General features: G+C 37.4%; 2 protein-coding genes across 5 annotated transcripts in view; one reads left to right on the plus strand and one right to left on the minus strand.

The window, feature by feature from the left end:
• The window catches only part of LOC137629586 (uncharacterized), a 158,895-nt gene that overhangs the window by 5,159 nt on the left and 131,343 nt on the right, over window positions 1–22,393 (plus strand). The window contains exon 2 of one of the 2 annotated variants that reach the window (XM_068361039.1): window positions 21,119–21,233. The gene's annotated coding sequence lies outside the window, so the exon portion shown is untranslated. Of the gene's footprint in view, window positions 1–19,176; window positions 21,234–22,393 lie in introns of those variants that run through there. The other variant, XM_068361040.1, reaches the window with a different exon arrangement.
• LOC137629587 (salivary glue protein Sgs-3-like) overlaps window positions 7,044–22,393 on the minus strand; it is a 28,330-nt gene continuing 12,980 nt past the window's right edge. The window contains exons 2-4 of one of the 3 annotated variants that reach the window (XM_068361042.1): window positions 14,772–15,733; window positions 14,269–14,403; window positions 7,044–9,184 (exon numbers count right to left, since the gene is read on the minus strand). In XM_068361042.1, the coding sequence (XP_068217143.1) occupies window positions 8,978–9,184; window positions 14,269–14,403; window positions 14,772–15,733 (1,304 nt within the window). In that variant the 3' untranslated portion in view covers window positions 7,044–8,977. Of the gene's footprint in view, window positions 9,232–14,268; window positions 14,404–14,771; window positions 15,734–22,393 lie in introns of all 3 variants that reach the window. The other 2 variants (XM_068361043.1, XM_068361044.1) reach the window with 2 other exon arrangements.

Here is a 22,393-nt window from a genome sequence, read left to right on the forward strand (position 1 = left end):
AACGCTGTCTGACCAAATGAGCCAGTCGTCTAGGTAAGCTACTATTTAAATTCCTTGGGTTCGCAGTTCTTGGATTACCGTCTCTGCCAGTTTGGTGAATATCCTGGGTGCTATGTTGAGTCCGAATGGCATTACTTTGAATGCATAAGCTTGGTTGCCTAGTTTGAAGCCTAGAAACGGACGAAAATGCCTTGCTATCGGAACGTGATGGTAGGCATCTGTAAGATCTATAGAGGTGGTGACGGCCCCACGGGGAAGTAAGGTCCGCACCTGAGAGACGGTTAGCATGTGGAACTTGTCGCATCGAATGTAAGAATTCAGATGAGACAGGTCAAAGATTACTCTTCGCTTGTCTGAGTCTTTCTTTGGCACGCTGAACAAGGGACCTTGAAATTTCAAGTGATTTACCTCTTTGATTGCATTCTTTTGCAATAGATCGTTTGCATATAAGGCTAGCTCCTTCGTTGCAAGTTGATGGAAACTGGTTGGTGGAGGGGGCCCTTCTATCCAACTCCACCCCAGACCTTTGGAAATTATGCTGAAAACCCAATTGCTGAACTTCCAACGGTTCCGAAAGATGTAGAGTCTTCCCCCTACCCGAGGATTCTCAATGGTTCGCTGCGGATTTGCCTCCTCGGCCTCGGGAAAAGGTCCTTCCGCCACCTTTGTTGCGAAAAGTTCCTCTCGCACCCGAGCCTCTGGTGCGTTGGTAACCTTGGAACGCACCTTGGGTTTCATAGTTAGGGTTAAAGGCAGGGGAAGTAGCATACGAGGTAGTTGCTACCTGAGACTGAGGGACCAACACATACTGCTGTTGGGGTTGTCCCTTTGAAGTGGAGGGTTGACTCCCTTGCGATACCGGGATGGTTTGGACTATTTGAAGTGGCTGTCGGTTTTGGGAGGATTGGAAAGGCCTTAACCTCTTCCTACCCCGAGATTGGTTGCTGGCTGGTTCAAACTTACGTTTGGGGACTAGGCTCTGGTTGACCCTGGCAGCCTCGCTTCGGACGTTATTAACGAGGTCCTCCGGGAATAAGTCAGGACCCCAGATCGGGGCTTTAATGAGCTTGTTAGGCTCATGTCTGACGGTGGCCTCGGACAAGACGTGTCTACGGCAATGACGTCTGGCTGCAAGCAAGTCGTAGGCATCAGATAACAAGGTCTGAAGCAAGGACTTTGTCAGAACCTTAAAAAGGGGTTCCTCCTCGTACATTAAAGAGGTCATTTCAGCCATTGTAGCTGAGTTAATTGACCTACTTATCCGGGTCCGGGTTTCAAACTCGAGGCGGATTAAGGACTCCGGAAGCCTGGGAAGACGTTCGTTAAACTGTGCGGAAGCACAGTCAGCACTTAGCTTGCCCGCCGTGAACGTGGCTGGGGCGTTAAGCCAGCACTCGTGATCTTCGGGAACAGGAGGGAAGTCAGGTCCGTTTCCCGCAGTTGCGGTAATGGCTTGTCCTCATTGATAGCTTGATGGGCGAGGTCCATCATCTTTGTGACACACGAAGTGGGGGTTTGCTCGTCTACCACGAACATCGTGTAGGAGCTTTTATGTGGTGTGAGCATGGTATTCACACACTCCCACTCGTTCAGGGTCCGAACCCAGGTAGACTGAGCTTGTTCCTTCAAATAGATCACTGTTTCCTTGGGAACTTTATACAGCCTTACAATAGCTTCCTCGGCTAGACGAGCAAAACCGGGGAAAGGGAACTGGAGACCCGGCAGGTAGAATTCAAAGCCCTCAATAGGCCGGGTGCCACATCCCTCGATGGTCAACATGCCATCTTTGAAAGGGGAGTGCAAGGCCATTCTCCACGGGTTGCTCTTGACAAACTCTGGGAGCTTAGAGGCATCCGGGATGACATGTTGTTGTTTCGGCAGTTCCGAACGCATAAGGCTCTCAACAAGACTCTCCTGGTGTTGTACCCTCTGAGTGAGGGACGTCATCAAGGAACCGATCTGATCCAGTAATTTGCTGGAAAAGGCGTCAGGGTCGAAGGAAGCCTCCAGGTTCTTGGTTTTGGAGCCTGTCTTCGCGGTCGACCCAAGAGAGGAAGAAGAAGTCTTTAGGGACTCTGGAAGACGAAGTCTTTATTGATTTAGGGGATTTGGAAGACTTGCGGGTCTTCAGTAAGGGTTTACGTGAAGACTTAATCTTAGGGGCAACAGGGCGTGGCCTGATATCAGCCCCTTGCTTCCCCGAGAACCCCTGAAAAGAAGAATTAGCGGAAGAGGTAGAAAAAGACGGACTAAGGAGAGGAATCTTAGCCCGGGACCCACCTGCCTCACCTACCTCCCTACCTAGCTCTGGCTCGTCGAAAGCCATGGGTTCGATGTCGAGGTTGATAGCCGCGACGTCCTCCACGATTGCTTCCCCCATCACTTCGTGGTCCTCAGACAGGAGCAGAGCTTCATTGATCTTGGTGATGATAGGGTCCGCCACGTCCTTGGGGACCGCAGCCGAGGTCTTGGCGTTGGGGTGTATCAAGGTACTGTACACATTTCCTTGGACAAGACGTATGGTTTCTTGGCCTTGACATTGCGAGCGAACCCGCCGACCCAGACCTTAAGGGTCGCCAAGGCAGAGGTCTTAGAAGATTGAGAGCTCTGAAAGAAAATAAACCGTTACTAATAACAAAGTGACTTCGTCGAAAGAAGTGTAAAAAACATGAAGGCCGAGATTAAAAGTTTTAATTCGGTCAGAGATTACAATGGAAATAACAAGGAAAATCCAGAGATTAAATCTGAAGTAAATCTAGATAGTAATGGCAGGGACACCTACCGAATCCGAGGTAAGCGTGGAGACCAGCCCGTAGCAGACCACACAGTTGTCTGGATGCCAGACGATCAGGTCGTCCACCTGGACAGCGCAGTGAGCATGCGACCTGCAAACATCGTGGCCGCACGCTTGCTGGAGCACAGCCGCACAGGCTGTCATCTGACAGCGGACCACCTGAAATTATAAAGATACATAAGTACTGTATCCCATAGTAGGTTAGTATCCCAAGGGGAACCCGGGTGCTCTGTGTACTAAAATTAAACCGGTATAAAACCGGGATAAAGACTAAGATTAACATTCAGATCCGGTATAATAATTGGGGTGGAAAAAAATTAGCATAGGCATTAATGAAAAGTTAAAACAAATCCGTATTTAGTTATGATCATTCAATAAGAATATTGTCAAGAATGTGGGGAGATATACTATCCCATCGGTACCGGGGAAGTATAGAATAAATTATAATAATACTGACATTTTTATACCGTTGGCTCTGGAGAGACAACTGAGGTGGACCCGGGGGTCACAACCAGCCTACCGGGGTAGGTGAGTCGAAAAGGGAGGGAGGGGGGAGCCAATGACTCCCCGCCAGCCACAAGGACCTTAACAAACAGAGACAATAATTGTAATAATAAAACTCAATAAATTAAAACTCTAACGTGATTCCCCGCTAATGAAAAAGGACTACTATCGTAGAGGCCCCGTAGGGTACGGTACGTAACGGAGGGAATCACGCTGAATAACCCAATACACAACCGAGATCTCCCCAGCCGACCGATGGCCAATCAGAGCGGCGGAGGAAAAATGGCTACGACAAGGCAAGAGAATGAGCGTATTAGACTAAAACCTCGACAGCTGTTCTCGGCTCCGACTAGAGGAAGGAGTCAGTAGGTATCCCGGGAGAGGGATGGGAGGGGGGGGGGAAGGCTGGGGAACGCAAGGACTCGACCCGTAAAGCAAAACAGCTGACTGCAAAGTCTCTGAGAGACGTGAGGTATCCCTGGAGGGGGATGAGGGTATGGGGTGCCATACAGTACACCGATAGGAGGAGAGGGAGGAGCCAGCGAGAACTAGCCAATGGGGGAGCTCGAGGCGATCACATGGGACTGAGGGAGGAAGGAGTACCAACCTGACCGATGGAACCATGAAATAACAAAACGGAATGATGATATACGGATAATAAAATGTAAAATAATGTAACATATCGAACTAGGTTATAAGGCATGCGCAAGCTAAAATAAAAAAGTAAGAGAGGGACGCAGGGGAATGGCAGGGAAAAAGAAAAACAAGCCGAGCCCTCCAGTGTGGGTAGGTGCTGAGCTGGACAGGGGGGCCAACATAACTTCTAAATCTGGTAGATGCCAATCGGTAGGATAACAAAACTAAAATAAAAAGTGCCAAACGAGAGTCCCACTCAAACTAAGGCGTTAAACTTAACTAGGTGGTAATATGTAATAAAAACTAGATAAAAAACACCATAACACTGTATCAAAAAACCATCCAGGAACGTGCCTCGAAGGCAAGCAAGCAAGCCAACCTAAAGTTCAAAAGCTATGATACGTAGCATAATATCATAATAGCAAAGTGTTAATCGGTAAGAAACTCCAGTGTAACAGGTTCAAAACGAAAATCAATTAGTATACAGTAGAAGACTAATTGTAAGGCGTTAAGAACGAGCAAAGGAGGTAGCAAGCCAACATGGCTGACACGGAGCGGGGTCATCGAATGAGGAAAAAACAAAAACTCCAATAAAAGTGAAAATAAGGGCAATGCTACCTCCAAAATCTCAAAACTCATAGATCTAGTACTTAACTTAGATGGGGAGACTTGGGCATCCGACATCTTGCACTAGAGCGGAGAAAAAACACCGAAAAAACACAGACAAAAATCACAACAGCGGAGAGCGATGATGCTATGAAAGGAGTGTTGTCATTAGCGTGGGTTGAGATGGTGGTAGTAGCTTTCAGTGGTGGGTGTTGAACGGCACCTCGCTGTAACGGGGATATTGAGGAGGAGATATCTAAATGGCGCGAGACCTCTGGTTGTGATTTATCACGCCCCAGTATTATACCGACACCTTATAGGTGAGCGAGCTGGGTTCAACCCTGCCATTCCTATGTAACTTTTTTCTCTGGTAATTCATAGCAGTTATATACCTTAGAAATGATGCAAAAGGAGCATTTCACGGAGCGGCACAGGTGGAGCCCAGAAATTTTATTTTTCCTTGTTTCCTTTCATCACTGGGCTATTTTCCCTGTTGGAGCCCCTGGGCTTATAGCATCCTGCTTTTCCAACTAGAGTTGTAGCTTAGCAAGTAATAATAATAATACTAATCATCCTCATCATCTACCCTGTGGAACACCAGGTATTGCATTCCTATACTCACTATGGTGCCCATCAACAACAACTCTTTTAGATCTATTACTTAAAAATTCAATAATAATGCTAAGAAACGACCCAGTCATTCCAAACTGTTTGAGTTTGAATACAAGGGCCTCATGATTAACACTGTCAAAGGGTCAAAGGCTGTAAAATCAAGGCCAATCATACGAACTTCATGACCATAATCAAGGGATTTCTGTACAGCGTTGGAGATTGTAAGAAGGGCATCACATGCTCCAAGGCCTTTACGAAAACCAAAATTGTAAGCCTATTAAGACGTTCAAAACCTTTAGAAAATATGGGAGTTATGAATTTGGGCGGTAATCAGTTGGACTTGAGCTACCACCAACACATTTACATAGTGGAGTAACATTACCAATTCTCCAGCAAGTGCTAAAAGCTCCTCTTCTTGCTAGCTTGCCCAAAGTAACAGATAACTTTGGAGCCAAGAAATTTGCAGTCTTTATAAAAACAAAGGAAAAATACTATTTGGGTCTACACGTCCATAAGCATCAAGGTCCATCAACAGAGCTTTAATTTCACGAGACGAAAAGCTAAACTAGTTAGTTTAGCCTCGGGAAAACAGGAATGAGGAAGCTCGAGTTTCTCATTACTCTGTTTACTGTCAAACACATCAGCCAAGAGGGTTGGCTTTTCTTTTGGATAGTGAGTGACTGAGCCATCTAGTTTAAGTAAAGGAGGAACTGTTGCATCTACACCAAAGAGTGTAGATTTAAAGGTAGTCCACCACTTTGTTTCTGAGTTGTACCGGAAAGAGTTTCTTTTACGGTTAGATTGTATTCCTTTTCAGTTGAAGCATCAACTCTCTGAGCAAAAGCTCTAAGCTGAGTATAGTTACTCCAGGTCAAATCTGATCTGTTACCCTTCCAAAGATGATAGGCCTCATTCTTCTCCAAATAAGCCCCTCTATAATTATCATTGAACCACAGTTTGTCCTTTACTTGGTATCTTAGCACACGAGAAAGGACACGCGTATCAATTATATGGACTAGATCCTCATTCAAAGGGACAACAGGATCAACACTATTATACAATTGTGACCAATTCAAGCCCAAAAGATCACTTAAAATACTATTCCATTCTGCTTGAGATTCTATATAAATCTTGCATGAGTATGATACATCAGGGTTAGGCAGTTCAGTCTTCACTACTAGTGAAATCAAGGCATGATCAGATGTCTCAATTGGAGAACCAACCTTACTTGTTATAATAACCCCAGGGGAGTCGGTGTATACGAGGTCCAAGCTATTACCAGACCTTTGAGTAGCTTAGCTTCACTTATGATTTGCTTACAGCCTGATTAAGATGCAAAGTCCATAGCTCTTAAGCCAAGGCGTTTATTTGGAGAAACAGAACTTAACCACTCCCTATGGTAAGTATTGAAATCTTGCATCTTAGCCAAAATGGTAAGAAGACGGTCGTAGATAAAGCTCATCTTTCACAAGCATTGGTGCTTTTATAGACAGCCAGCTTTTATGAACAGTCATAGTTATACAAGGGGCAGATTATTCCTGTATCGAAAGCAGAAATGATTACTAGGAACAATATTGTATATATCACATTCCAGCAGTTATATCATGTCAGATCTTTGTTGTGAGCACTCATCTCTATCACAGTCGCAACGACATTATTCTTAGTGACCTACAATGCTAAATTAATTGTAGTTTCTTGTACATTTATTATTTTTACGACAGTTGAGGGAATAATCTTTAAAAAAGAATTATAATTTTTTATTCTCAATGAAAATCGAATAGACTTTTTAAAAAAGCAAAGGATAAGATTACAGTTCTAACATGAAGTTTATGTGCAACAAAATGTACATTTGTATGTTGCTATTATAAATGGTTACAAACAAAGGCTTGAAATTAGATAATAATTTATTCCTTTTCATATTTACATCCCAAACTGTAAATTCTTATCACAGCATGCACTCAGGTTAGCATTGTTTTTATATTAGCTCGAGAATTAATTTCTTATCATCATCCAGTGTGCAACACTGTTCAAAACACCAAGCTGTGAGACCAAAGAATATGCATATGAAAAAACCAGAAGCTCATAAGCCAGAAAATTAATCACACAGCACCAAAATAAGAATAAAAAAAAATTACCATAAGAACTGAACAAGGGTATAAATAGTTGATATAATCATTTTAAGAATCTAAAATGATATGCAAAATTTAAATACATTTAAAGATTAAGCCATTTCATCTTATTTTACAGTATTCATTTCCATTATACTTTATGTAATATTATTGATGATGAGCTGTTTACAGTATTATGAATTGTCATCCTTAGCAAATTGCAGCTTTATTTTAAGAGTAGAGATAAAGCTGTCAGTAATAGTAATAGAAACTAAGAAAAAGATGTGAAGTGGCAAAATAGAATTAGGCATTAGTAGGCTTACAATTATTGACAGGATAATTACAATACTGACTGTAATACAAGAAGAAAATAACTTTTATGGTGTGTAATACGACTGATGATTATGATGGTGATAAAATAAAAATATATAGTGGTAGTGAGAGGAATTTTGAAAGGATTTTACATCTTCATAAAGCACCGTAATAACATCACTAATAGATGGAAGAATGAAAACATACATCCTTTCGCCTATTTGATTTTTATTGATCTTCATAAACCACCTTCTCTCAAACAATAATCGCTGAAATACATATACAGATGGCACAGGGATTAATAAATCCAATACCCAGCCTTTCCTAGAAGGTATTCAATAGTTAATCTCCACATAAATTATTCATTATTTTGGTTCTCATTTTCAAGACTATAAACAGTTTATATGTGGCAGATTTCATTGTTCTCTAAATACTAATACAACAGAGGTAGCAAAAAAAAAAAAAATCCAATTAAATCGCACAATTTTCATTGCAAAATTTTAGTAGAATACTAAATTTAAATATATGTGAATATTTGTAGAGAAAACTTCAGGCTGACATTCGACACTGATTAGATAGTGAATTGTGAAATTACCAACAAGAAGATATTTGAAGATTCTAATTCAGAGATGAAAAGGGGGAAGCTACTTGAACGAGAATAATAAGAGACTTCATTTTGCTTCCCCTAATTAGATAACATATATACATTAGATTTGTTTTAGATTAGTATTCCAAGATTTCAGATATTTTATCGTCATGAAAACTCAGAAAAAAAATATGACTATTGCATAATGAATGGTATTATGTTTAAAAGATCTATCTTCAAGTTAACATACACATTTTAAGTTTAGTGGTTTTTATTGATATAAGATGTAGAGCAGTTCCAATTTCAAATTGGGCTATATCTTATGTTTTACAAAAAAGAATTACAGTACTAAAATTACATAGAGCCATAATATTTCATATAAGCATAATACTTTTCTCTTGATAAAAGAGATAGTATAGCTGATTTCCTTTATGACCATAAGTGACCTCAATCCTTTTCTGTTATAAAAAAAATAATATGGCACAAGTGATTGCAGCATACAGTACTGTATACAGTATCAAACCCTTATACCCAAACAGACCTTTGATTTTAGCAGCATAACGAAGTTTTTTTTTTTTTTTTCTAGAATCTGTTGCTGTTGTTGATGAGCATTTTTTTTAATATACTTGATTCCCTATATTTTCTGCTGTATCAGATTCATTTAATCCAGTTTATGATTTTCTTTGCTATTTGATTATCATATGTTGCTTTTCATACATGCTTTTCCAAATTAATGGTTCATTTTTATGAAATTTTTTGGCTATGAAAAATTGTTTAAACTCAAGGTACCAAACACTAACTAGATGATAAAATCCCGTTTCACACCCCAGTGTCCTCTGTGTTCTTATCAGAGGAGTTCTTCTTCTTCTTGTCTTGGTCGCTGTAGGGTACGCACCATCCATCTTCATTTGTGATTACTATAGGAATCTGGGTAGCAGGATTCTCGCCAGCTCTGCAATCAGTATCGGTTGCGAGATGGATTCCGGCGGTGCGAGGGGCGGCTAGGGGGTGACCTCCCGCGGGTTTCTGTTGGGGAGGACTTTAGCATATCAATTATGATTGACCGATGTTTTCTGGAATATGATAGAAAGGTCTAAAGCAAGAATTTTTAAAAGGAACTCATCTAATCCGGCTCTTCAGATTTATTGGAAAATCTAGACAATTTACCTAAATTGGAGTTAATTCCCTAATCCCATTTTCTGTAAACTTATAAACCAAAGGAAATGCATAGATTCATCATTAAATGCCAAAAATAGATTAGAAAGTAATTATTTACCCAGATAGGCTATTGCATAAAAATAATAATTAGGCTACACCAGACATATATACCCACCTTCTCTTATCGAAATACAGAAAAGAAAGCACATGTCAGTTAAAGATTCCGAACAGGAATATTGAAATTGAGGTGTTTCCTCCCCTTTTGAAAGTCATTACACAAATGATTATGTTACTGAAAAACATTTAGGAATTTATTTAATTGGAGTAATTAGAGTTATGTTGATCAAGGATGTGTTTTGGAGGAAGAATTACTTTTTATTGCATCAGTAATAGAGAAAGCTAATCTCATTTCATAACATATGATTGCTGGTACTTTAATGCTTCAGTATAAAGTTCGTTGATGCGTATCATTATAGAGAACTTCAGGTTGTGAGTGATATGATAGTTAAGCCTCTTGACAAGATATTGAAGTAAGAAACCAAGTACAGTATGTAGCATATGCAGAACAACAAAAATAAAGAATATTGAAAGAAAATTTTGTAAGCCAAATAATATTATAGAGGGGAGAATATCTTTGAATGTAATACTACTAGGTTAGATGACATAATGATATGTTGGATTAAATTGTAACAGAATATTTGAAAAGGCTCAAGTGAAATATTCAAGGATATATCTGTTTCGTAGAAGAAGGGGAAGAGGAAAGGTGATTGTCAATCCTAACTTGTACTCCAAAGAGGCAATTTTGGAATTCATACTCCAATTCTGGTGTTTTCAATTGGGCAAAACAACAGCTTTTGCAGAGAGTAAAGGCCACGAGTGGAGCTAACATTCCAAAGGAGTCATTCCAAATATAGCTTAGTGGTATAATCATCACTTTACTGTTGTATTTGAAATAAATGTGTCATTTAATGATACTCATAGCTGTATGGAATCTTAGAATTTACAAGAAACAAACGAAGGGAAAGGTAGAGTGTACTTAGGGCCATAAGGTGCATGAAGACAGAGGGTGTGATAGAAGTAGGCAAGACAATTTTGAGTTTGATAAAAGTAGGATAAACAATTCTGAGTAAGTGATTAGAAAGATCTAGCATTAGATTAGCATTTTGTCCAAGAAGTCATTTAAACTTCTTAAGCAATAGTTTTTTTTTTTACGACCATGATGGTCATATAACCTACTATGAGATTCAGGGCCTCTGTAACACGGTTTTTTCGCAATAACTTTTTTTCTATGAATTTAATAAATATAACGCTTATTCAGAATGCACATTATATCTACACATAAATTTTGACTATATTCTGCATTACGTAGGTTGAATAAATTTGGTACTTTATTAAGTAAAAGTGACGATTTTTGAAGACGGGCCAACTTACTCAGAGAAAAGGTTTCGAACGCACTCGTTACGTAACTTACGACGGCATTTCTTCTCTCTTTCTCGATCGATGATTGGTTATACGTAACGAAGGCTATACCTCTGCCAACAATAACACAAAAGTGTAAATAAAAGCAAAGCAGTACACCTTTATGAACTCTGAAACCTCTCCACTGAGAATTGTCATAATGAACAAACGAACAAAATATGTTAATAAATACAAAAACACTTCGATTATTTGTCTAACTCCCAAAATAAGTTTCCTAAGAAATTACAGTCTACTTTATAGCTCACAATCAGACTGACAAGGTGTAGGGAATAGTTGGTAATTTTCAAAAACGTAGTAGACAAGCTTGATTTGATAACTGCTATATCTAATGTCAAGCAATTTTTATTTATTGTCTATCTACTGATCTATTTACCGTAAAAAAAAAAAATAGCCGGTACTGTATTTTGCTTTAAACTTTCACCAATAATTATCGTCAGAATGATGACTTCATGAGGCTCCACCCACTTTAGCCTCGTTATAATTCTGGATAACACTGAAGGCTATCATGGGCATTGTTGGATCAGAAAATTAAAATTCTGGCTATAAAAACTTATTTCTCGAGTAGTTGTAAGAAGCGCTAAATGATCCTCAAGGATCCCAGCAGTTGGCCTAAACGTTTAATTCATGTATACTACTGTTGCGGGATTACTGCTACAGTAGTATTACTACGCTAGCACAGATACCCCACCCACATTTATGTATCGTTCCGCCATTCATAAAGTCTGTGTCATTTTTTTTCACTGTGCAATAAGCCATGGCCTCCTCAGAATTTAAGTTTTATATTAGATGATAGGCTATTTCATTAAGCTGACAAATTTATGGCAACTGGGTATGTTATTGCCGATGTTGAAGCTAAAGATAAAGTTTGGTATCATTCCTTCATTGCATTATCATCTTTACTACTATTTGTTTTGCTACATTTAGTAATTATTTTAAAGGATAAATGAATTATGTTCACTTTACTCCTATAAATTCCCATAAGATGTTCAAATAAAACTCCTAAAACTATTCATGATCTATTTACAAAATGCAGTCATGCCCAAAACATAGCCAACACGCTCGTACGGCCTAAGAAGAAGAAAAAAAAATTATATCGGATGATCCGTTGGTCTGATGGAGAGTTTAGCACAAAATTCTCATTTTAACAAAAATAGTTATATCAAGACTGTTTACATACAATCTCTCTCTCTCTTTCTCTCTCTCTCTCTCTCTCTCTCTCTCTCTCTCTCTCTCTCTCTCTCTCTCTCTCTCTCTCTCTCTCTTGGTGGCATAGTGAATAGTTAATGGAAATGTTCAAAAGCCTGAGTGACATTACAAGTATTATAATCATATTACGCTAAATCCAAATCAGACCATAAACATTGGATTTAAACTAGAAACTGAATAATTACCTATTCAGGCTATAGTAAATATGGCCATGGGATTTCTCTTGACTGTATAAAGTTGCAAGTCGTAAGATAAATGCAGTTTTGCAACCACAGGGGCAATTCCAAATCCTGCTAGCCATTCTTGACTGTTATGGGTTCCAGAGCCGATGGAAGAAGGTGAATGGGTGTCCGGTGGATGGGCGGGGCAAAATTTTGTCAAAAGGTTTTTACATTGCTTACGTAATGAATGTTTTCGACTCTTGGCTCGTTATCACTGGCCATGGCGTCGGCTAGATCATTTTTACTCTATAAAAATTAAAACTATCGGGTTTAGGTTATTGAAAATGCTGACAAAATTTGTGTGTGGTTGTAAAATATACATATGTCAACTTTCAGCTACATCCGATGCCTTGATAAGGAGCAAAGTCCAAAAAACCGTGTTACAGAGGCCCTGAATCTCATAGTAGTCCATACTTTTGAAGAAAAAAAAATATTTTACTGACAAGAAACTGACCATGGTTTTTCTGATAGTTTATCTAACGATGGTTATGACAGCTTATCCCTCTTCACGATTCATCCATTCTACAGTAGTATGAAGATCATATTTCTATATTTACCATACCTGTCAAATACTTCTAACAATATCCTTCTATCCCATCTGTCAACATATTCCCTACAGTCCTAGGAAGCTATCCTTGGATAGCCAAGAAAGTGTCAATGCTGCAATTGAGAATGAATATTTTTGGCATTTTTGAGAACCTATCTAAGGTAATGGCACTTACCATTGTGTAGAGTTATAAAATACTGTACACATTTTATGGGAACAAGGTACAAAGAGGCCCTTTTACAAGATGACATCCATGTTAGAAACTTCCATTGCTGTTGTGATTCATATTTTTGTTAGACTCAAGATGAACTATTGCAGTCACTGGCCCTTTGCAAAATACTACCAGTGTAACAAGTCATACTTTTTGTTAAGAAACAACTCATTTTATTATAAAAAGACATACCCTCATGACAGTATAAAAGCAAAGTATTTGAAACACTTTTCCAGAAAGAAATGAATGAATTTTCAAAAATGACTACTGCTTAGCCTTCACACTGGTGAGAATGCAATGCATATTCTTTTATAATTACATTATTAAAATGTCGCCTTCATAGTTCAGCTTATACTACTGACCTTGCACATGCTTTTACTGTCAAAAAGAAAAACATGCATAATGCTCTTCTGTAATATATTATAACTAATCTATACTCCTCTGTATGAGTAATTATTCAAGATAACCTGAATTCTATAGGATAATTCGTGTTTTTATAAGCATTATTAATAAAAAAGCAAGCCTTCCTCTGTTGTAAATTGAAGGATAGTTACCTCAAGACAATGTTCATGCTACATAGCTTGTTATATTGTACTACTATGTAGTAGAAATTATATTTTTCTTGTGAAAGACCCAGTTATGTGAGAAGTATGTGCTGATAAAGCTAATCCATCTACTGTATTTTGTTGAAAAACTAATGTACATAGTCGTGTTATGTCCCTACCATCACTGGAGTCTTTCAAAACCGATCCCAAAAATCTTCATAGTAATGCCAAGAACAAGTTTATATGCATGCAGAGACCGACACCTATATTTTACCCTTAAAAATTGCCTTCCATAAACAAATAGACCTAATGTGATAGGTCATGAAACCACGTGTCTTTCAAAACAATATTTGATGCTAGTATCGAAGGATTTTATCTAATAGTGTGTTTATCCATGCCTTGGTTACCCTTGTTATTATTAAGGGTCTTTTATACTTTATTTTCTTATCAATGCTTCTTTTGTGAATTTAGTCTGAATAATAGTGTAGAATGCCTCATCTGCTCTGTTTCTAGCAAATCATTAAGGCTAGTCTAATATGTTCCCTAAAATTGACAGAGTAGGATATTATGGTACTGCCTAAATCTATTCACAAGATCTATAAAGCAGACTACCATGCTCTTCCTGAAAGCACATTTATGCAGCTTCTTAATCTATATCTATGCTACTGCAAAGTATCAGCCAATGATTCCTCTAGTCTCGAGAGTATCCATGCTATTGCTCAAAACTTATTGTTGTGTCTTACCTTCTTGCTGTAATGCATTGGAGGTGGATCCCATGATAATCTTCGAGATACAAGTCGATGTACACATATTGCTGTCACAATGACAGATAGCACATTAACCCCAACAACTATGGCAATTATCAGTATTGTGTTAACCTGTTTGGTAGAGACATAAAAGGTTGAAATTAGATTTTTGGTTGTCCCATTGTTGATTGCTTAATTGCAAGATATGAAAGTCTTAAAATGTTCAAATTTAACGAGATTACAATAAACTAATGTTAGGAGTTACCAATAATCTATTAATATGTCTAGTTCAACTTCATTGCATACTCCCAATTCTGAAAACATGCTTTTATAGGTTGAGCATTAATGTGTAATCAACAACTTTAGTATTGAACTAATGTTAAATTAGATAAAATAGCATTCTGAAGATGATGTATAAAATCAAGGAGTGATAATCAAACAGTATGAGCTAAATTAATATTCATTGCTGTGTCTGCCTGGATGATTAATATTAAACTTACATATGCTTTGCTGAAACAACTACCCATACTGCTTTCATTCTCCGATGCTTCTGCAGTGCCCTCACTTGTCTTTGTTGTCTCAGGTTTCATGGTTATAGCTTGTTCTGTAGATTCTTCTGTTGCTTCAGTTATGTTTTCAGCTTTAGAAGTGTTGTCTTTCTTAGTTATAGGTATTGATGATAAAGTTGTGGATGATGTTTCTGTCGTACTCTCTTGTGCTAATGACACATTATCGACTTTTTCTGTTGTGGATTGAGAAGCTTCAGTCACTCCTGTAGTGTGGGGTATCTCTGATGAAGAAAGTATGGCATTACCTTCAGTTAAAACTTCCATGTCTAATCGAGTAGAACTTTCAGTGAATGCCTGAGGAGCATCTGTGATGGCTGGAACATTCTCTTGCTGTTCAGTTGAGGAACTTACAGGTGAAGCAGTAGTTGTTGGCTCTTCAGTTACTTCTGAGCTGGTTTCAGCTAAGTTCTCACCTGATGTTGTGATGTGTTGTGTAGTAAGAACTGAAGTCTCGATTGTTCTTGTGGTTGTAGTAAGGGGAATTTCTGCTACAACTGTACTATCTTCATTGGGTAAGGAAGTAGTAGTAGTAGTGGTAGTAGTAGTAGTAGTAGTAGGTGTAGTAGTAGGATGGGGTGAGCTAGTGCTGGTTTCATTGTGGATGTTATTACTTTCCATCTCGTTCTCTACAGTTGGAGGTGGAGTATTTGGAACCTCTGCTTCTATGTTGGATATAGTAGCTTCACTACTGATAGACGGTCTTTCGGTTGTAGGACCTGACTCATTTGGCTCTTGTGAATTAACTTCAACTTCATTAGCTTCTGAACTGGTTACCAATTGCGGTGATGGACCTAATGTTGAAGTGAGAGTATCTGTCTCTGTATCACTACTAGTGGAAGGGCCTTCTAATTGCGTCATAACAAAAGGCCAAATGCATGCCAATATAACGAAACCTGTAAGAATAGATTTGAATTACATCCTTTTTTATTATGTTTCTCTTAAACATTTTATAACAGATGTTTCAAGTTATATTTTCTCATTAAGATCACCACTTAACTATTCTTTAGAAGGCCAAACAATCGGTGAAATTTTAGTATGATAGGGTTCTTTTGCCAATAGAAGTTAAAACAGATATTTCAAATGGCTGATTGTAGCTTGTAATTGCTTTGGGTTACTAAAATAGATTTGGATATCACTATTGAAAGAAACTTTTGATTCACTTTAAAGAAACTTGAATTAAATATCTAAACTGCATCTTCTATTCAACAATATTTGCATCTTAAGAAAAAATCGAATATCAATTCTAAATAAACATAAAAGACCTATCTTCTGATTTGTCTGTCAATGATTGTATCTTCCATTTCCTGTGTCTACACTGACTTCCAAAAAAAATGTTCTTTAAAAAGAAATGGATTGCGGGAGAGAGAGAGAGAGAGAGATAAATAAGATTATATATATACATGTATATATATATATATATATATATATATATATATATATATATATATATATATATATATATATATATATATATATGCGTGTGTGTGTCTTGATCTAGATAGTTATTATCTGTAACAGTCTAATTCCCATTTTCAGTTCTTAACAGTTTAAAACATTTGCAAAATTAAAAACTGATATGATACTTCCATATTTTTCTTAACAAGAAAGTGAGTCGCTTCGATACCGACGGATTTATTTCATTTAAGCCAGGAGGATGTGTGGCCTGATGACATCACGGCCATGTAACGATAGTACTGTTTAATAGCAGTGCCAGTGACATTCAGGCACTGTTATGTAACGTTATATCCGAAGTATTACCTTTCATCGTTGCCAAGCGTGGCTGGCTTTTGGTGTTACTTTGATTCCTCCTGTGTGGAGCTCTATGATGCCTCCAGCATCCAATTGGAAAGGTGTACATTAAACTTACTTGTATTTCACTATGTAAATAAGAAACTTATTCTAAATCACTTCGACATCCCACGGTTTCCAGGCAGCAAACAAAAATATAGATTGGGTTCATCGCTTGATACTTTTTGTAATACTCACTGTTAAAAATTTGCATTAAAAAAAACGGTGATGTCTGGCAACATTTATTCCAGGATTTTTACCGTTTTTAAAACGGATATATTGACGTAAAGGTGTGATATTACGATCACCAACCTGTAAAGGATAATAACAAAGTAGGGTAAAATTACGACCGCCTGTATTTTACTGAAATAAGGCTAAAAACTACATTTTTTACGGAGAATTTACGATTAAAATTACGGTTATTTTTTTAACAGCGCTGTATTCTGCATCTCCATTGGTTTCCGATGTTGGTGTTCAACAATCCATACTGATGATTATTTCTGTTATTCAGATGAGGATTGTGTATCTTACTCATTGCTTTTATTTTATCCATGAGAAACTTCTAGAAATCTAAGCGGAAATTATTCGGCATTGCTTGAAATATTAAATCCCATGGGTAAGGTTGATCTTCACTGCTATTCTACAGTTAATGCTTAAGATATTGGTTTTTACATTAGGATGAATACATGCTCTTGCCATTTCACACATGTACTTTATATTAGGTTAGTTTCTCAGCCGGGTATTTTATGGAAATCATTAAGTTGGAGTGAACTGATTTGGTCAGACCTTACTGTTAATGCCTGTTATAGGAAGATCTCTCTCTCTCTCTCTCTCTCTCTCTCTCTCTCTCTCTCTCTCTCTCTCTCTCTCCATGAATGTAACGTTAATATCTTACTTTTGAGATGGTATTTTGACAAGGAAAGCACTATTAATATTGAGAGTGGTTTGCATTCAGATGAAGACATTTAAGATATAGTACCTTAGGGATATATGTATATTCCTAATTGACTTTATCCTTTCAAGTTACTTCTTTGTCCAGAGCCATGTTAATGCCTTGGGAAAAATAAATAATATCAACCATAAATGCACTTCACAGGAAAACGGAATAAGAAAGCTAGATTTGCAATAAAATAGCTTTAGAAACAAAGAAAATAAAGGCAGTAGCAGATCAAACATTGGTCAATGCAGTGAAGAGAAAATATCTAGATGAAGTAACAAAAAAAAAAAAAATATACCGACTTTCATAGAGGGGGAGTTATGTGTGCTGTGATAAGGATTTTTTTTCTTTTTTTTCTGGAAGTTTTCAACTATTCCTGAAACTTTTGAAATAAGAACATTGCAAGGTTCCTGAAAGTTCTTGAAGAGGGATTAAAAGATAGAAACCAAGATAGCAGAAAATACTTATGCAGATAACATATTGTCCACCATGAGTTTCGTGAGTGCTAGGTACGTAGAACAAAGATATTGCAGTTTCCCATTATAAGGCAACGGGCAGTTCATTAGCAAGTCCAAATTTGAACAAAAAGTTGCAATATCTTCTTTAAAGACTCGGGGGTCAGCAGGACCAGTGGATTAAGGTAAAAAGAGAAAATTGTCGATGTGAAGATGTCCACAAATTAAAGCGACAGCAGAATTATTTAGTGAAAAGTGACTATGTATAACAAGAGGTGTAAAAATAGTCAGTTCAGTATTCATCATAACATTTTTTTTTTTTAGCAATGTTTTGTTTTTGAAAGACAGGAATATATAAGGTGTCGCAATTACAATGTACTGAAACAAACGCCGGTTTTAATTCAAATTATGAAAATGAGGAAAATACAACGTTGTTGTATTCCGGGCTATACTATACTAAGAATTATTCTTTGCGTTTAAATTTAGATGCATTGGCATGGATAAGGACAGGTGAAACATGTTTTTGTTAGTGTGTTTCGACCATGAATTTTTGTCACTATTCCATTTTGAATTTGTATCTATATCTATCAATCCTTTCGTTCTTTGGAAGTATCGTTCAGTGCCTTTGGTGCTAAATGTTTTTACTATACCGCATTAAAAACTTGTTTTTAAACAGGCTTAAGCTAAATGAATATGTTACTCCAGTATGAAGTACTTTTAGAAATACAGATTCCAAGTTTTCATCCATGGATACTCCCTCAGATTTAAATCCTTTAAACTCATCGCGAAAATCTGTATCACAAACCACGAAGGTCAATTTTGCTTTCATTTTCTTAATGACATCAGATGTTCAACTGAGTCTACTGGTTCGAAAATCTCAGATGTTAAATCAATTTTATTTTTCTTGTGGATTCCTTTCAAGATGTTAAGTTTCGTTACTGATAACGACAGAGGAATAGCTGTTTCATGTCCCGAATCAATAAATTAATATGATAAGGTTTTACACATATATCTCCCATATGTAACAAAGAGCAAGTGTCTGGATATACAGAATATATACTGTATATATATAATGCTCAGCTCTCCCTGTCTCTCGGGTTGGAGGAGAGGGAGTAGTCATACCCTGGTGCGAGGGGGTGCATGTGCTTGCATATTCTAATGTGTAGCCGTCCTTTTTGACGGGTCGCATGCACTAGTAAATACATATAGGTCTATTTTGGATTCAACCGTACCCCTGTTATGTCACAATTTCTGACGACAAACCTGACCTTAACTCCCAAATCGAGTACTGCACTCAAGGCTCTACATCCTTCACGTCTGGATGCGTATGAGATAATAAAGTCCGAGAAGACGCAATAAATGGTAGAATGCATGCAGTTTCAAGAAGAGGATCCAGAGCCTGGGACTCGTCACTCCCATCCTCTTAAAGGACTCAATTCCATCAAGTACAGAATCGGATTCGATAAACACCTGCTGTGATATTCACGTTATCAAATGATAGAATGAGAAAGCTTGTAGTTAATGTTCGCGAGTGTCCGGACAGGAAACTAATGTAAACATGGTAGTATGAATGAGATCGTACGTTTACAGGGAATTAGAATCCTTGGGATCGCGATGACAGGCAAAAGCAAAGAAAGCCGATGACAGTCGACTCTCTTTTATGTAAATAAACACAAGACCTTTTGTAAATAAACTATCTTCATCGTCGTACCCAAGTTGGGACTCTCTCTCTCTCTCTCTCTCTCTCTCTCTCTCTCTCTCTCTCTCTCTCTCTCTCTCTCTCTCTCTCTCTCTCTCTCTCAATTAGAAATTGGCCTATTCTTTAGGTGTGGTTAGAATTTTGTTCATTAAGAATTATGATTACATGCGCTAATACTCACACAAAAACACTTTATCACAAGAATGCGTTACCATATCGCTTTTGTACGGATACAATCATGCATGTTCACTGAAAGTATAACAAATAATCTTATATCTGAAAACAATTACAATACAGAAACAAATAATTATACCAATTCCCTAATATCGGAAGAGGGTCTGCCCCTCTCTTTTATTCTTCTCCTGTACTTCACTTTCTCCCTATTTCCTTAATCTTTCCCATCCCGAGTACCTGCCTTTGAGCTATAAACTGGATTGTATCCAGGGGTACTCTTCCTTTCCCCATTTTCCCCACTTCCCTATCCTTATTATTATTATTGAAAACAGTTTCATCTGTCCTTAACGTTCTATAAGTTAAATCCCACGCAATGCAACACAAGATACCAAGTGCAGACTAATACAAAAAGACGCGAAGTTGTTTCGTAGGTAAACTGGGCAGTGTCTCAAGGCACTGTTTTGGCACTTTTACGAGTCGCTTTATTGTTAGCATCGGAGGTCACGTTACGATTATGAGGGATGGAGCTGTGTCGATTAGGAGAAGGCGTTCTGAACGCTCAACTGTGTCTGCTTGCTGACGTCAGAAAAACATACTTTCTTTTTCTCAAATACCTCTCGTTTATTGTAATTTTGTGTATAATGTTTCATGCTTGTTTATTTGTATTATTTATTGGTTATTCTTATCTTCCTGATGCCTTTTCTGTTGTATTCATTCCGTTTTTTCCTTTTTTTTAATACCGTCACTGTAGTTTGATGAAGGGGTACGTTTATTTATTGGGTATATATATGAATATAATTACATGTACAATTAAGAAATTTTAAGTGAGGTATGGGTGTTGTTAATGATATCTATTACCTTACTATTACCCCACTTCAACTGCGCTTCAGTTCGCTGTCTCATTGAAATATATTGACCTTTTGACGGTACTTCACCCGTTAAGCTTTAGAATATCTTCGACCTTTTCCACTCTTATTAGTAGTGTATTTTATAGACCTCGAGTAAGAGATACTAGACTGTGATACACACTTCTCTACACATTCTTCAGAAGGTTTTAATTTCTTACGAGAACTGAAGGTTAGGTCATAACAGGCATAGATAACATGGTAGTCCTTTGTAAAAATTGTCTTACTCTTCTGTAGGGTGATATAGAAGTATTGCTAATTATTAAGAGTTGACATTTACGGGAACTGTAATTTATTTTTTATTTTTTTTACATTTTCAGGACGTGCAAAATGGAATTTTATATATTCTTCGTGCAGTAGCAATGGATCCAGAAACCCTATAATCGGTATAGAAGAGTGGCAAGATAATCGAGCTTGGACCTAGGACACCATCAGGTATCATATCCCGTTTACCTATTTACTCAGGCTATATTTTCGTCACAATTTTTCACTATCTGTTTCTTCTCATCATGTAATTCACGGTCTCTTGTAATTAATTTTCAAAAATTATTATCAATGTGTCCGTCTTCCCCCAATACGGTGCAATCCATCGAGGTTTGCTATTGTTATTTTAAGGTAAAGTCTAAGGTATATCATGTTTGTTTCCATTTTTGAATCCTTCAAGACTGAAATTATTTCTTCCCTTGACTTCGAATTCTAATGATCCGGTTTTCATACGAGAATAACTTTACAAAACCAGATCGAAATTTGTATAATGATAATAATGATAAAAAAATTTTTCCTTGCTGGGCATAATTCGATAATGTAGTAACAGCGAAATATATACGTCTATTTTTTTGTAAGATAACCGAACGTAAGGAATGTAACCTGTTCTAGGAATGTTCTTATTTTGTTTGAAAGCTCACGATATCATAAAAACAACTTTAAAAGATGTTTTTCTCCGGGAAGCAGTCCGGTATTTGGCTTTCTGAAAACATCCAGTCTTAGAATAAAAAAGAACACGTTAAAAAATAGATTTCAATCTATTTTATTCCCAGTGGGAGATCTCACCTAGCATCAGTGTCCCTAGGGAAAACACAACAGCAGTTTTCAAAACAATAATGAAGAATGAGATCGAAATAGAAAAAACATTACTGTCATAGTACAGTACAGAAATCTTATGTTTAGTGACGGAAATAAATACAGCATTTATTCATGCACAGTGCAAGACATACATAGAAGCAGACTACAAAAAGAAGGCACGTGGTATTTGTCCCTCCCTTTGCCTTAGCAGTTTACTTTTTTGAGTATCACTTATTTTCTTTTATCATTTTCCATTGATTCCTTCGTGTTTAGGCTCGATATGGACATTAATTATCCTTGCTATTATCTTCGTCGTAATGAAATAAATCACATAAGTCAAAATATTTAATCGGAATAAACTATGGATTAATATGAAAAGAGTAATGTTCCTTCAGTTATCAATTAAGGACTTTTATGGGTAGCTTCCAAAGAATTATATATCCATATGCGTAAACAAAGAAGGAATTTAATTACAGTAAGGTTAAATTGAATAATCTTTCTAATTTAAAACCTGCACTGAAGTTCACAAGCCA

The sequence above is a fragment of the Palaemon carinicauda genome, chromosome 37, assembly GCF_036898095.1.
Source record: "Palaemon carinicauda isolate YSFRI2023 chromosome 37, ASM3689809v2, whole genome shotgun sequence".
Classification (NCBI taxonomy): domain Eukaryota; kingdom Metazoa; phylum Arthropoda; class Malacostraca; order Decapoda; family Palaemonidae; genus Palaemon; species Palaemon carinicauda.